The sequence below is a fragment of the Netta rufina genome (genome assembly GCF_964035555.1).
Source record: "Netta rufina genome assembly, chromosome: 16".
Lineage (NCBI taxonomy): Eukaryota > Metazoa > Chordata > Aves > Anseriformes > Anatidae > Netta > Netta rufina.
Window position 1 is genome coordinate 7052735 of NC_140140.1, and position 17457 is coordinate 7070191.

At 40.3% G+C, this 17457-nt stretch overlaps 1 protein-coding gene across 1 annotated transcript in view; it reads right to left on the reverse strand.

The window, feature by feature from the left end:
- UQCC1 (ubiquinol-cytochrome c reductase complex assembly factor 1) overlaps positions 1 to 16641 on the reverse strand; it is a 51086-nt gene extending 34445 nt beyond the window's left edge. Inside the window, exons 1-5 of the mRNA XM_084296887.1 lie at positions 16602 to 16641; positions 14324 to 14428; positions 12682 to 12786; positions 8638 to 8742; positions 5648 to 5720 (exon numbers count right to left, since the gene is read on the reverse strand). Of these exons, the coding sequence (XP_084153013.1) occupies positions 5648 to 5720; positions 8638 to 8742; positions 12682 to 12786; positions 14324 to 14428; positions 16602 to 16625 (412 nt within the window). The 5' untranslated portion in view covers positions 16626 to 16641. The remainder of the gene's footprint in view (positions 1 to 5647; positions 5721 to 8637; positions 8743 to 12681; positions 12787 to 14323; positions 14429 to 16601) is intronic.
- Positions 16642 to 17457: the final 816 nt, after the last annotated feature.

A 17457-nucleotide genomic window follows, 5' to 3' on the forward strand; every position in this document is an offset into this window, starting at 1 on the left:
AAGTCCCAAAGCAGTAGAGAATAACAAGGCAGTAACAATGGATGCTTTGCTCAGTTCTTACACTCATCCTTTATCAAGTGCTGTTGCCTCCTACTGGAGGCAGGACACCATGCTGGCTCTAACTCAGCTGTCAGGACTTGCTACATGGCTGCAGAACCCACTCCACTCTGGGGTATACCTTGCTTCTAGCCATATTAGGAGTATTAAAAACAACCAACCATAGAAACAACTTCTTCTATACTTAGTTCTTCTACAATAGCCACTGGGCTATAGAGGTTTCCATAGGCACGTTCACACCGAATTTGTACCATGTCATGAGGCTGTGGGGCTGGAAATTTAGTCTATAGGCCACAACATACTCCTCTTCCTCATGTTTGAAAAGCATGGACCTATGGGCTATGTGCACATTAAGTCCTCCAGCTCCTCTCAATCTTAAAGCTTCCTTGTGGGAAGCTATTTCTACATCTGTCTCCTGAAGAAGTTTTTAAACAGCAGTAGAGAATCCCTCATGAGAAGGAATCATCACAGCTGCCTTCGCCTACCAAGCACTTCATCTTGTCTTCTGAACTATTCAAATCTAGTTTTAAGAAGGCCAGAGTATTCAAAAACAGACTCTCCTGTCAGATATGCCCCAAGGAAGCCAGCCTTATCTTTTTCTGTACTGGAATGTATTCTTTCCCAACTCCTATACTTCCTGGCTCCCAAGTACCACCAAGGAGGCTCACCTGGATTATGAAGCAATATTTTTACAGCCTCTTTCTTTTTACATACCAACCATGGTCAGGCATCCTCCACAACAAACAATCACTATTGCTCCCTCCTCAAAGAGATAACTCCACCAGGGCATAGGAGGTGCCAGTCTTCAGCATCAAATGCCCATGTATCACCCACACCACCTCTAAGAGGGTAAAAAGACACTAACAGTCTATGTTTGGAGATTAAACAGAGGTTTTCCTCACCCATCTAACTTTCTGGCTGTCTCATTCCTATTAGGAATAGTTCAAGAGCCTAAAAATGACTACTTTGACATAAAGACTTGCTAAGGCATCTCTAATCAGAGAGAAAGTACACAGCACTTGCATTAATCAAACCATTTCATTAAATGAAGGTTCCACAGGTAAGACACAGAGTGAAACATTCCATTCAAAAGAGAGAGGTTCCTGAAATCAATTCCCACATACCAGTCTCCTACCACAAAAATTAACAATTCATTGGAAAGCAAAGCTCACAACTCCACTACCGGAAATACTGAGAGTTTGTAAACACCTGTTCAATAACCAGGAGGGAAGAATTTTTTCCTCTAGCTTTCCAAGTGTTGCACTTCTATTTCCATAATTCATTTTTTTTTTAACTTCAATATTAAGACTGACTGTATCCTAAACTTGAAGGAGAGATGGTTTCTTTGAAGCAACAAGCTTCCCCTTAGTTATCAGCTTTTTTGAAAGAAGGTACTTATAAAATTTGGGGTTTTGAAAGACCTCATTCCAGGAAACTAACGTGGCAGAAATATGCATCCTATAATTCAAGAGAAAATTATTCCCTTCAGAATATAGTTAGATGCAGAAAAAAAAATATTACAAAGCGTAATTACCTACGATATTACTGTGATAGTATCAGCTAGGGAATAAATCTATTCTGCCTACAGAATACCTCCTGTTCACACCTGTGCACATAAGAGACATGAATGCCCATGATTATGAGGACGTACCTCTTTCTCCAGTCATATTCTGCACTTAAAATTCATCAAGTAGGGGAAGCAAACTTGAATGTAGAATTTTTCATGATAGATCACCTTTGCAACTATCACAATTTTAGGAAGAACACAATTGGATAGCATCCCCACACCCTGAAAAAAAAAAAATAGGTGCACTACATCAGCGTTCCACTCAGAGCATGACTGAGACAGCAGCAGGTGCCAATAGGATGCCTGATGGGCTTCGGAAGCCAGAAGAATCCAAAGCACTGTAGGTAAACTCCATCTCTTTTGTGCTTCTTGATAGACCCTACTAAGAACTACCTGAAATAGGGACAGCTCTTCGTTACTGCAGCTGCATAACAACAGGGCAATTAACACTATTAACAGATGAAGATAAATTCAAGGTAACCCTACACTCCATGCTCAAACTCCAACTCAGCTCTCAGTATCACCTACCTGATATTAACAGCTCTTCTGGTCTTTCAAATATAAGGGTAAGCATGAAGTGTTCTCCTCACAAACAGGAGCTTCCTATATTTTGTTAGAACTACCCAAACTCTACAAGCTTTACGCACAGAAGGTTTTGCACCAGTAATCTTACTTCCCTCTACTACTTCTCTGTTCTCCTTTATACAAAGGACAGAAAAAATCCTAAAACAGCCTCACTTTCCATATAAGCAACACAGTGTAGCAGATATTTGGGATGTCAGCCCAAAAGCAGAGTTCCCAAAATTTTGCTTTATAATCATCCATGGACAAAGAGAGAGCAGAATGGCACACACACCAAAGTTAACTTAAGTATAATACTGGAGACCCTCAGTTAGAACACCTCCTTTCTATGCTACAGAAGCTTCATGTACCTCGTATCCATAGTGTTTTAGGAACTGCTGTTCCACAGCATAATGCAGAGAAGGGCAGCAGACAGTGCTCACAGTGCATGAGAGAAACTCTCAGAAAAATGCACAAGGTATCAGCGGAAATGCACCAAGACAGCAAGATAGCCTGTAAGACGTGCATTTTATGTCATTGTTCTAGTCCTCAACACTACAATATCCAGCCAACCCAAGTCACCTGTCAGAGAACCACCTCACAAAATCCACATACCAGTATGAGTTCCACAAGGTCATATCACAGTTATTATTCTAGCCATGAGGTAACCACATCACAAAAGCAGGTCCAGAAACACTGAAGACAACTCTGTGACAAACCAGTTCTGATCACACGGGGTTAATCAGCCCATAAATGGTTTTACACATGCATGGGCGTACTGTTTTCAGGGCCAGCTCAGTAGGTTAACAGCTTTCACAAACTACAGAGAAAAAGCTAATAAGATCTCCAGAGACCTGAGCTGACTGTTCATTTCACTTGGATATCTCAGCACCATGCAACTACAGCCAGAAGTGCTGGGGGCAGCAAAACATAATCACACCGCTAGGTCTGCATGCAGTCAGCTTTGGTGCAGGCAGACCTGATCTGAGTCTCACGCAGCAGCATTACCATTCATAGGGGTCTTGAGCAGTGCAGTTCATTGTGTGGGTGTGTAGCACCCACATCAGCATGGTCTCAGGCACACCTGTGTTTGCTACATCACCAAGAGACAGAGCTAAGAGACTACCGTAGTTGCTTCCTGTTCCTACTAGTCTCCCAGACTGCTCTTTTGAGAATAAGTCGTAGTTCTGGCTTAGGTGTTGCTCCCTTTACTTGAAAAAGGACCAACTCGAAAAGGAAAAACCTGTTCCTGACTGATATAGTTTGATTAAAACAGGACGACTTGAACTAAGTTGGGTATCTTGTATGCCATGTTCCCACCTCTGAACCACATACTCCTCACCACCTATTTTATGCCACAGCCTCTGGCCATCAGTCCCTTCCATACGTCACTAATTCACTAACACAGCAAAACAGGAAGGCAGCAAAAAAGCAGGCTAGTTTCTTTCAATGACATAAACATTTCATCAGAGGACATGGTAATTGAACAGACTAGACACAGGCAAAAAGCCCATGCAGAGAAGAGGAAGGAAGATGGAGAAGTGAGCCTTTTCCTTTTGGCCACCCTTTCAACTCATCTGCCTGTGGAACTACGTGTACAACCTAAAGCTCTTCATTGGTTAAAAATAAACAATCAAACAAACAAAGTAAAAGGTTCCTGTCCACCCCATCCAGTCTATCTTTTAGGGGAATTAATTTTTAAACACAGATCACATGCCTATTAGGTTCTAGAGCCAATTCCCCAAACAGCTGCAGGAGATAGAAGTAACAGAAACATCTGTCTATATTAGAACAATGGGTTCTTTGGAACAACCACCATAGACACCAACATCACAGGCATACTTACACCAACAGGTACATCATACAGTCAGCGTCAACAAAACTACTTCCTTACATTAGAAAGGTCTCCTATGAATGCAAGCAGAGATTTCCCTGTGTATAAATTTAGAACTTGACTGGCTACAACTTGTACTGTAGAGCAAAAAGACAATAGGAACAACTATGACATTCTGGAGAAAAAGGAGGGAAAGACCACCTGCTGTTTGTGATATGCTTGAAGAGAGGAGGAGCTCCGGGAATTTTTCTCTTTAAAATGGTAAGACAGTACCAAGAATACAAAAATAATACAAAAATAATAATTGAAGTCATTTTGCCCAGTACTGAGCCAGAAGAATCTGTAGCAAACAAAAAACACAGTATCTCTTTCCTAGACAGGTTCTGAAAATCCTTCAATCTAGGGCAACATTTATAAATCTTTTTCAATTAATCTGTTAAACAGAGATAGTGAAACAACTGCTAAAAATTGCAAAACTTATGTCTGAGAGGTACATATGGCAAGACTATTTAGCTGAGAAAGACTGAGAGAACACACAGCTGGGGAGATGTGCGTGTGCAGAAAAGATGAGGTTCTAATTTTTTTCATCATCAGTGATGAATCCTACTACTTACGGAGTTCTCCCTACAACCACTGAAACCACATCACAGTTTTGGAAAACCTTTGAAAGCCATTGGAAAATCTTGCAGCAGCAATACCATGTGCCAAACCACCCTCAGAAAGTTCTGCACTAGATTAAAACACAAAGATGCACCTTCAGCTGATCTCTTGAAGAAGCAGCAGCAGCTCCCACCTATGCCTTGTACAACCATAATCACACTGTCATGAGAAAAAATTCATATAAGAATAATTATTTGAAATTTACTTAAGTGATTCATACAGCTCCCCATTCACCAATCTGTATTTGATACTAACAAAAGCAGCAACAGATTTTTTCACTGATAGCTAAAAAAAAAAAAAACAAACACAAAACTGTGCAACAAGGAAAATTCATCACAATTCCAGCTAAAATTCGTATATACTTAAAGGAGAGACTTACGTGTCTTGGTTCTAGTCACACCAACTAGTCAGGAGATGTGTCCTGGCTTAACCAGATACAAGGAAGAGAGACAAGTAGAACCCTGAAATCTAACTGATCCTGTATCATTAAAAGAAGCTGTGCATCAGTGGAGGGGGATGGTTCTCTCATGCCTGTATCCTGATTACACTGGACTTTCTCACTAGTCATGGGACTGGGTAAGACAGAGACCATCAGACCATGGTAAAAAAGAAAGAGACATTTGGATTCTTAGCTTATCCCACCCTTCGTAATAGAAATGGCAATGTCCTTCCAATTCCAGGATATTCTGGTTTTACCAATCCCACCATGTTCTTATTCTCCATTGCAGGGGACAAAATGTAACAATTCCAGAAGCCAGAGCATGCCATTGAACCTTTGCAGCTTCAGAGCTTAAAGTAATAACGTAGCATAGTCAGCTTCCAGTTGGCTGTGCACTGTTAGCATATGGCAAGTCTTACTGTTGTCTTATTTATAGATATACATGTAAACCTATCTAATTATTTTTCATCATAAGTTCTCTCACCAGGGTTACACTCCAAATTCTAGTATCTTCAAATACACAACTTACTGTTAAAGAATTCCTCATAGTCAGTTTTCTCCACACAGCATGTGTACATGCGCAAAGCTGCTACCTTAATTTTCTAAAGAAAAAGAAAAGACAATACTTGATTACATGATGAATACAATCATTCATCATAAGAACACTACTGTTTTTGTTAAATACATATGCTGTATTCTTCTGAAAAGACTTCTTTTGAGACTCACTATCAGCTGAGATTTTCAAGAGCACAATAAATTATTATTTCCCAGGAATTACACAACTGTAATTCATCTTGCCTCGAGGCAAAAAATGGCTAAGTGGCTGCCTGAATACCCTTCCAAATCTAGTTTAGTATAAAACTAGCATTGCAGAAAAATAAATGAAATAGCTTCCCTACAGAAGCTCAAAAGATCCCAACACACAACGCCTAGATTCATCCAATATTTTTACCTGTTGATGTATACATTAGTGTTCTGTATGTTTTATTTTTTAAGTAGTGATATACCAGATGTACTAAAAATATCTTGTTTTTCCCCACAAAAATGAGATTTGGCCAACAAAGCTTCAAAAGCAAAAAAGCAATCCTGTGTGATGAATGATGTGAGGTATATTTCAGGTGCTTCAGAACTTTAAATTTTGTTCATGGCTTGCCATTCCACCACAAAAAAAAAATCAGTGCATCATTGATAACTAAGACAGACACGCTGAAGCTTCAAAAAGCACAATAACAGACAAAGTTGTGAAAGAGAATAACTGACAGCTATTCCTGTCTACCAACATCATGGGAGGAGAAAATTAAAAAAACTTTAAAATTCCAAAGCCTACTCCCATACATGTCTAAGCCAGGGATCAGCATTGGTTCTTTTGTTTATTTGTTTTGTTTTCTTTTCTTTTCATTGGTAACTACTAGGGATTGTCTTGGTGATCAATATATTATAGATGAGCACTCAATGCCTATCAAATGGCACTTCAAACTGCTGAAGTACTATTTATTTTGGCTCCTCCAGCCAAAAGAAAGATAGGAAAGTTACACTTGATCTGCTGTGGAAACACAGAGGCCATTAATTTTTTACTCAGTAATCACAAGGTTCTGTCAAAAACAAAGGATTAGAAGCTTTCTCAACAATTGATTATACGTCTAAAATTCTTGCAGTGAAGTAATTTACACCATTTACCAGAGTTCTGAAGGTTTCAATTTTAAAAGAAACACTGCCTGGCCTGGGAGTAGAGATCTCCCCTGTGAAAGTCACTGCTCCAGACTAAGCGTTATTAGACATTAAAAACATACTGTAAAGAACAGTTCCTGCAATCCAGCCCTTAAATAAGACAAGAAACACAGGAGAAACTGGTGAAATTTAATCATGAAAGTTTTGGTGTGTAGAAGAGGTAAGGGGGAAGGGAGAAGAAAGAAAAAAACAGAAATATTAAGAAAACGTCCCTAAGATCTCATAGAGAGCACTGGCAAGGCCAAAAATGAACTCAGGTCTCCTGAGCCCTAACCACAAAATAACTCTCTCCAAACCCAAGCTCCCTAGCCAAAAGCAGGCACTAAAGAGTAGCAATTAAGGAGAGCTCTGAATCAACACTTGCAGCTAACAAGAATCTTTATTACAACAATATGTACACAAACACATGGGACAGAAACTACCCTCTCATGATGTTTATCAGTATATGATATAAGCAACTGGTTTTCAAGCAAAATACCTCACCCCCATAACTGCCAGTTATCTTTTCTTTATATTTTCTTTCTGAGGGGCAAGATGCAATAAGCAACAGTTTCAGATCAGTCTCACAGGAAGTCCACTCTGCCTTGCAGATATTCAAAGCACCTTATAAGTTTTTAACATCTGCACAGTTGGGCTCAGCCCTTCCCAGTCATGTCACCTTTTCCTGTGACCCGGTTCACAGCAAAATTCAGAATTGCATCTGTCTTTTTCCATTGTGCAGAAGGAACTGGAGGTCTCCTACAGAACTGCTCTCATTTAGTCACTGTTAACAACTGCTTTATAAAAGGACTATTTTACAAACACCGAAGAGAAGGACCTATTTGTGACTCCGCCTTAGGCAGCTACTACTGAAACAGCAGTAACATCTCACTACTGTCCATTTCAGAGACCCTCCTGTCACAGAAACACAGAACAAGGGAAGATGCAAAGAAGGCCAATGAAAATCAAGACATGAAACTTGTTTCAATAACAGAAACAAGTTTGACTAGGTCTCTTCAGTTCAGCAAAAAGTTCAGCTAATATAGCATATATAAGATTATAAAGTCACAAGTGAAAGGGAAAAGGTGAACATACATGCCAAGGAAAGAATAATCACTTTTTTTTTTTTTTTAAATGACAAAATCAAAAAACATCAATAGAAAACAACTGTACCTCTTTCCACAGCAGATACTTAAGCTATGGAACTCCTTGATATAGAATGCTGTAGATGTTACAAGCTTACAAGAGCTCAAAGTGTAACTGCACAGATTTATGAAATAAAAATTCATCTACAGAAAAATGCCAACTCTTGTTCAAGAAATCCTGAAACAGGCAATTGCTGTAAATTGGGAAGTACATGAGAAAAGTATCATTATATGCTTTTACTGTAATTAAATTCTGTCTAGATAACTGGTACTGGTCATTAACAGAGACAAGATGCTGGTCTGTGCAGATGTTGGACTGACTTTTAAGATAGTAAGGTGGTTATTGTGTTCTTTGGTGCACAAACGAAGAGGAAAATAGGCTATCTGAAGAAATTCAAGAAGGCTTAAAGACTCTACAAAGCTAATGCAATGTTCCTACTTAGGTCAAAGATGACAACACAGACCAAAGCAGGTTCCAGCTTATATTACTATATCCCCCACGTTATAAAGTGATGACATACTTGGATAATAATTAGAATTGTTCCATATAAATATTGTTCCTATTGCAAGAAAAAAAACAGTTGTGAGTTTTTCTGCTTTTGTTTGTTTGTCTTTGCTTTTTAAGAAAGCTGAAAGTATTAACCAAGATACTAAATAAATGCTTTACCCATCTGCTATACTTCAGAGGTCCTGTGAAACCCATTGCTTCTATTATCCTTGTGAAAGGACCCACTTTCTCTTCTGTCTGCAAGGTATCTTTTGCAGAAAGATGCTGTAAAACAGAAAGATTACCATATACATCAGTCTCAGCAGTTGGATCTGACTATTTTAGTTTGACAAGCTAGAAGTTTAACGGAGAACTTCAGATTTTCTGTTTACTTTCTCTGCTCAACAAAACAAATACATATTTAGGTTTTATCTGCAAAACAGTATATACTGTCTTTCCTTCTTGACATTCTTCTGTATATAAATGCAAGCATTACGTGTCTGTTCCAATAAGAGCATCCCACTGGAAGCTCAGGCTCAGACTGTACAGAGGTCTGATTTCTGAAAGATTGCTCTTATTCGAAATTACCATATTCTTTCTGGATGACTGTCCTTTACTCAGACAGATAAAATAAGCAAACAAATCACAAACACAGAGTAAATAACAAATAGTAAATTGACAGTAAATGAATAGTAAACAGATAGTAAACAGTTGGCCCTTTCACATCCTGTCTTACTCTCACAGTCATATTGCATTCTAGAGTAATTATGTATGATAAAAAGCAATCCGCTCCATCATAAAATTAATGAAGGCACATGAAGCCAGTGAAAAGCTTACTGAAATCTTACTAGATAGCTCCTCCGAATTCTTATTCCCGTTGCGGTTTTTCTCAATTTTACTTGTGGAAAATCTACATCAGAGGAGTAATTTATTCTTCAAGGATTTGCAGTGTTTGCAAACATGAAGATAAATGTTTTCCTCCAGATTAACTATACAGCATTAGGCTGGTAAGAAATCTTTGTGACATTCTGGCTAAAACTTCCTAGCAGTACTATATCAGCCAACAGGAATTATCATTTGTACTCCAGCAAATAATTTCTAATCAATGAAGGATGCAGTATAAATATTTATGTTATAAATAAATTACTTTTAACCATTCTAACCAAGATCTACTGCAAATGTATCTTGTACATATATTTGAGGAATGCAGCTGAGAGCCATTATCATCTGAGAAACTTCCATGACCAAGGAAATGTTAAATTGCTTTAACTCACTGGAATTTCACTCTAAGCACTTCCTCCTAAGATGTGAACATACTAAGAAAAGAATTTTCTTAGCAGGGAAGCAATTTAGCCACATAAGAACTTCCATGCATGGCTAGACTACTCAGAGAAGTACCCCATCTCCAATAAGGACCATCTGCAGATGCTTAGAAGAGACGCTTAGAAGAGCAGAGAAATAGTCACATACACTGCAGGTTCCTGTGGTATATTTGCCCAGCTTTTAATGCTCACTCCTGTTCTAGAAAACATATGCACATGTTTATTCTTGGCAGCTACAAATTCAGCACTCCAAAACAGTTTTTAAAACCATCTAACCTCCATAATACATAGAATTGTGGTACATGACTTTCACAGCTTTGTTACGTAAAATCAATTCCCTTGAGCCTCTTTTAAACCCAACTTTGGGATTTCATTGGAAGCTTTCAATTTAACTACAAGAAGCCGCAAACAGCCATGTCCTATGCCCTTTCTCAGTACCTTTTACGAATTTTACAGACCAGTATTATGTATAGGTCCATCAGTTATCAGACCGTGATTTAGATGAGTCCTAAAATAGCCTCTTCTCATATAGAAGGCTTTTCAGATTTCTCATTATTCTTTTTGTATTCTCTATAGCTTTCCTAGCACAACTATTTTTTGAAACGGCATGAATGATACACAAATATTTAAATACTGACACATATCCAGCACTAGTTGCTATACTTCAATAAAAATTAACTACAAAGCTACAAAAAATTTAGCTTAGAGCCATAATCAACTCCCACGTATATCCAGAGAGTACACACTATCATTAGCATTTGAGATAAAATGATTTGCACTCGTGCAATCCACGGATGGCTATTAATGTCTTGACCTCCATCACGCTTAGTATTCAGGTAACTAAAAAGAAACATGCTCAATGCCATTTTACTATCAGTCACCTAGTTAGACAGCATCACACTGTCCAGGACCTCAGACCCTTTAAACCTAATGGCTATTAAACCTGTTCACCAAGTCCACTGCTATCATGCAAAACAACAGCATCTGCAACACATGATGGATGCAGCGAGTTCATGAATGTGTACATGAAAATTTAATCCAAGCTTTAGTACTCTGTTCTTCAAGATTATCCCACACAATACTCTTCTCTACACTAAAAATGACATCTAACCTTATGTTGTAAGATGACTTCATAAGCCCCCTCCAGCCAGTCAATGATAGGATGCATTAAATACAGAACTTTATTCTTACTAATCACTGTCACACTGAACTCACTACATCAACTTCCACCTTCTCCAGTTGAATTAAAATGCTATTAAACTCTTAGTGAATCTAGGCAGACTAATTTTACTACACACCTCTTGTCTATAAATGCATTACGAAGTTCCCCCCCACTATGGACTTTTCATTATGCAGAGGAAGTTAAGTTAAAAGCCAAAATTATTTTGATTCAATTGTTAGCTCATCACCAAAAAAGAAATGAAAAAATGACTGGAAAATGGCTTTTTACTGTGGAACATCATGATTCTTACTTCATTCAGATGTCTGACTGGACTACCTCAGTAAACACAGAGGAGATTTAAGCAGTGAATGCTTGGTTCAATGTATGGACAGAGACATGCAGTTCACCTTGCCAATGCCATGACTGCAGCCAAATGCAATTAAAGTCATATAAATGTATATAAAATCAAACACAAGAGATAAAAGTTTTTGAAGTCTCATTCAAATTAAAGTTAGCTCATCAAAACACTGAAAGGCACATAAGCCTCAGGCTGACTTTCTTGCTCAATACCTGAAATTCAGTGCTCAAAACAGAATCACAGAATATTAGGGATTGGAAGGGACCACAAAAAGGGACCAACCCCCCTGCTGGAGCAGGAACACCTAGGTCAGGTCACACAGGAATGTATCCAGGTGGGTTTTGAAAGTCTCCAGAGAAGGAGACTCCACAACCCCCCTGGGCAGCCTGTTCCAGTACTCTGTCACCCTCACCACAAAGAATTTTCTTCTCATATTTAAGCAGAACCGCCTATGTTCCATCTTACACCCGTTGCCCCTTGTCCTATCATTGGGTGTCACCAAGAAGAGCCCGGCTCTGTCCTCCTGACACTCATCCTTTACATATTTATAAACGTTAATAAGGTACATCTGTACAAATAAGGTACAATAATATACATCCTGTTAATTTTGACACAAAATACAAAAAAAAAAAAGAAAGAAATAATTGATGTTCCCTGTCAACTTTCCTTTTCCCTCTGTTCTCTCATTTTTCTTGCTTATATTCCATTTTGCCATTCTTTTCATACTGAAATAACAAGAGCAGGATCGAGACATTTATTAAATGAGAGACATTGACTCTCTTAGATTAAGTGCTAAACTAATAATTCATGCTCTGGAAAACTTCTATTCTAAGACAAAAGAAAATAAATGTAAGAGATGTGGACACCACAAATTAACAAAACAGGACGGAAGAACAGGAAAAGGTACGACAATAACTAGTCATTATTAGTAGACTGCATGACAAATGTCAGTGTTAAGCAGACAGCAAAACCATTGTTACACACTATCCCCAAGATAAGGAATCTGGAAACATCTTGTCACTTCTAATATGTATGGACAACATCGGACAACATCTGTTCTTCCTTCTTTGAAGGTAAGAAGGGAACATCTGCCACCAACCCCCACCCCAATAACTACTCTTCCCAACTTTGCTTCTTTCCTCATTGGGCTCATTTCCCAAAAAAAGCAAATGTGATTTGACTCTCCTATACTAGCAGTTCATTTTCTGGAAAGCAACAGAGTTTCTTTTCAATTTATTGGATTCATTGTTAATGCTGTACTAAAATATTTTACGTAAAAGATGAATCATCTCCTACATGCTTTCAAAAGCATTTCATTACCTGTATTTGTACAATTCCTAGAACAATGTGCCCTGACAATAAAAACATAAAACTCTTCTAACCTTATTTGTATTGTAAAATGTTCTATTTAGCTGTTTAATGGTTCCATTGGCTTGAATAAATCCACCACAGGCTTCAGAAAGTTGGAACCGGCCAGTCTTGTGTCTCTAGTAAAAATGACGAAACAAAAAAAGAAAAAGAAAAATTGAAGAGACCATTGATTAGTAAATACTTAACTTTACACCAATTACCCTCACTTTGCTTCCAAGCCAATTTGGTATAATCCTGAAGAAAAAAAAAGCACAAATTTATATCATAACTGCTACAAATAAAATGGCTGCTCATGCTTAATGCTCCACTTCACGAATTTACTAGTTTTCTGAAAATGTACTAATGGAATGGACCGGCAGAACGCTCCACTCTCAAAAACCACAGCTTAACTGCTTTGACTCACAAACTACTTCTAATTACACTTTTTGCCTCTTAAAAAAAATAATTATTTTTCCTGGCCTTGCAGAGAAACAGAGCTTATGGCATTTTTAATCTACAACTTTATAGTCCGTTGAACTGCCTTTATGGCCAAGACTTGAGCAAAACAAATTACAGGGTAATAGTCGTCACTGTAACCTCTACATTGCACGTGATTTGCATTACACAGCTACTGCATAATAACAAAACATCGTACAGGAGCGAGTGGAATCTCTAAGAAGCGCCACACTGGAAAGCATATCTATCATACATCTACAGCTTGCCCAAGCCAGTAGCAAACTATTTATGAATAAATTCAGACAAAGCAAATATGCTGTTTTGTTCAGTGTAGCCGTTCCCAGAAGCCTCTAAATCCTAACATGTGGCTCAGAGTCAAGTCTAACTTTATCAATCAACTTCACAACTGCTAATTTCTCTCACTACTCTCAACGCTATACGTTACTTTATGTGGGCTGGTGCTTTATTAGTGTCACAAAAGCACAAGTGATTTTTCCAGGACTGGAAGGTCTTATCAGAGGATAGACATCAAAGCCAAAGAGCTTAGAAATTTCTAATTCTGTAAGTCCTGGCTCTACAAGCTGTAATATACAGGAAAAGAGAAAAGAGGATTAATCTCCTCTGGCTACCTTGCACACGTGAAGGAAACACCCAGAGACATACCCTATTTCTGTTCTGATAACCTGCATCTATTCCCATTTGTGTTTTGTATTGCATTCCTATATATGCATTTTAACCTCTATAATTGGCTGCTATTAAGCAATCCTCTTGTTGATTTACTATAGACACAATCTGATACTAGGTATGCTTGTTTAAAACTGGAAGTAAAATTGCAAAGCAATTTTGAAATAATATTCCTCAATGTTGTTCTGTGCTAGGTAAACATACCATCTATACTAGAAAGTCCAAGGCTACTGTACAGCAGAGAAATGTTCTATAACATAAAATGCTGGCAATTATCTGCAAATGTGACTTGTTTGTAATTAGCTGCTTTGAAAAAATGACACCTACGTTTGGATTTCTGTATTCTGAATCAAGACAACTGTGTGATAAAGACTGGGACCTCACTCCTTCAGCAGCAGAAAGCTTTTAAGTTGCCTCGATATTTCAGCAATACACAGTGAAGACACCACTTCTGGAAGCCTCTTTACTGAAAAAGTATTCCAGATTCAAATTCATCCCAGTGTTTACACACTTTAATATACTGTGACATCCTACCTGGAAAATACTATGGAGCATCCTTCTACACTGGCCTTGGACCACGGCTGTCTGTAATAGTCCACTGCATACTGCTATCCATTGAGTTACTCCAGTCCGGCAGCTCTGGAACAGAAAGAGTAGCAATGAAGAAGAGGATCCTAATAGAAAGACAGTATAACTGTCATCCTGCTTCCACAGATTTACTCATTTGTACAACAACCCTCAGATTAAGCTCCAAACTTGCATTTGACAGAAATCTAAATTCTGATTGCAAAAAATAAAAAATAAATCTTGCCTTACAGTAAAGTAATGCAACCTGAGTTTGATAAGAGAAACAGATTAATCAAAGGAAGTGGTGGGCTGTCTACATTTCAGCTGAGTAACAGAAAACAATTATTGAGGCAATCCAGTGCTCTGATACAAACAGTTTAACTAACACTAAAAGCCGGAAAGAAAATTCACTTTTTTTTTTTAATTGATAAAGAATGACTAAAAGACTCCAATGTGTCTAACAGATTTTTTGAGGCTTATTCTTGGTAATAAGAAAACACACATAGATTGCAATAGATCTTTAAGTTCGCAGGCAGCATAAGCACCTCCTGCAGCTAGCTGTCTTGTCAGGATTCAGATAAAAACAAATACCCACGGGTCATCTAAATCCTCCTGGCAACCTTTCAAAAAACCTTAGGTAACACACAAACATTCATCAGGAACTCTTCTTAAGTAAAAGACAATTGTATCGTAACAGCACTATTAACTGAAATGTTCAGACAATAATCATGACTATAACATACGCCGTGAGAACCCAAGGAGGCTTGAAGATCAAAGGAAAACAAAACAGTCCCTTCCCATTTTTAATACATGGAAGAGATGTTTAAAGTATGAAGACTTACTTTCATTTGATTAGTAAACTATTAAATCCTAATGCAAATGCAGATACTAGGAAACACCATGGATCAGTAATGCTATGATAGTACAAAGCTTGAGGTGAAGCGTGTTGCTTGCTGTTAGAACTCCCCAGCCTCCCAGCTGCATCCTCCCATTCTTACTAATGCTCCAATGCTTCTCCCAAAATCACAAAATGAGGCTCTTCAGATCACAAAAATTGCAGCCAACTAAATCTCTCATCCCAAGAGAAATTCTTCTGGCTAGGCTGAAGAACTGAACCAACTTTGCCATACGAATGCCAGAAGTAGCTGGGAGAAGAGCCAGGGTTAGGGAGGCCTGGGAGATGTGTCCTGCCCCCTCTGTGCACACAGCCTGGCATTGCCAGTAGCACCCTGGGGCACAGCTCCTCAGACAGCTGAACCCCCGGTGACTCACTGCTCCTCTAGCGCTCAGCTCCCCTTCCCCCTGGCTTCCCCCTCCACTTTTGCTCATGACTGCCTCTTCAACTCATCACAGCAGGAAACTAACTTTATATTCCACCAGTTCTGCTGCTTTGGCATTCAGAGCATAGGGGTCAAGAAAAACACTGGGGCACAGAGAGGTAGGCAACAGCATAGCGATGTGAGTAAGGTCGGAGTGCAGCAATGGCAGAAGGAAGGCAGGAACTCACGCTCACTGCGCTTCAGTTGCTCTCAGGCAAGTTTGCTCTCAGCTGCTTTCAGATGGACAGATGAAAGGGCAGGGCTCATCATGCCTGCGAAACCACACCCTGAGACATCGGTTCTAAAACTTAGGTGGATTAATTGCGCAAGCTCTCTGATTAAGGGCTTTCCATTTTCCTCAAGCACTGGTCTCCAGCTAGCAGCGTTGGCCATGCCCGTATCTGCACTGGGGCAGGGAATCAGATCCTGGCACCAACCTCTAGATGCAAAGCTGAAATCTGGTAACCTGCTGCTGAGATTTCAAAAGCCAATAGACCAAAAATGTACACATGGATGGGAAACGAAGGAGCTGATTAGTAACCCGCTCTCATTAACAGGAACCCAATCTCCTCCACCTGACACGGAAATTGGAACCTTTATAACACCTCTAAACTGAGACAGGGATCTCCAGAAAGGGAAACCCTCAGAGGAAAAAAATAATAATAAATCCTCAAATATAAAGCCCAAGCCCAGAACGCGAAAACCCTGCAGGGCTCCTATGGAAGCACAAACCCAGAGGAAGCCTCCCCATCCCGAGCCAGCCCCCTCCTCGCCCCGGGCGAGCGCTGTGAGGTCGGAGCACGGCAGAGGGGCCGCAGGGGCCGCTCAGCCCCCTCAGAGCGCCGCCATGCCGCGGGGAGGGGCGGGCCGGAGGGCGGCGGGTGAGGGGGGGGGTGGCGGTGCCTCCCGCCGCCGTTGCCACTCACCACGGCCCGCACCAGCGCCGCCATGGCCCCTCGCGCCGCTTCCGGCAGGGAAGCCCCGTCCCTTCCGCCCTCCGGCCGGAGAGGAGGAGGAGGAAAGGGTGGAGAGGGAGGAAGGCGGGGGGGGGGGATGTGCTGGGTGTCTTCCCGCAGAACATGGCGGAGCACCACCACCCCCACACGCGCGGTGCCTGCCCCCAGCGCGCCTCCCGCGCTGCTCCTGCTGGCACCGTCCCGGTGGGACAGAACCAGCCGCCTTGTTGCGCCGGGGTAGTCCCCGTCTGCATCACATCCACATCACCTCGCAAATGTTAGTGCTAGTCCAAGGCTGGTGCAGATGTGAGCAAGAGCAGCTGGGGAAGAGGGGGGCTGCGCTTCTCAGCAGCAGTGCTGGCTTAAAGGGCTTGGGGAGCTATAACGTTCTGCTCCCCTCTTTCCCGGCATATTTATTGGGATGTCAGCTTCTCAAGAGGGCAGTAGCAGCTGCTTTAATGGCTCTGAAACTCCACAGTAGTCCTTGGAATTCTTTCCTGTGTTCTTAAATGTCAGCTCTCCCAGGGCCAATGGAGACACCTGCCTGGGCTTCCTTTCCACGGGCATCCCAGATCCCTGCACATGCAGGCAGTTTTTCTGAGGTGTTCTGACTCACTGCAGCTATAGGTTGAAATACGTCTGACTAAACTGTATCTGACTGTGTTTAGTGAACAAGTTGTTCTGATGCAGTGCCAGATGTTGAACAATGCAGGGGACTGCAGATCCCAGGGATGTGCACCATTTCATTTGTTTCTTCTGCCTGTTGTCAGTTCTAGCGAGGAAGGTCAGAGCTAGCTCTGCTTCCATTTGCTTAGCTGTCCTCTGT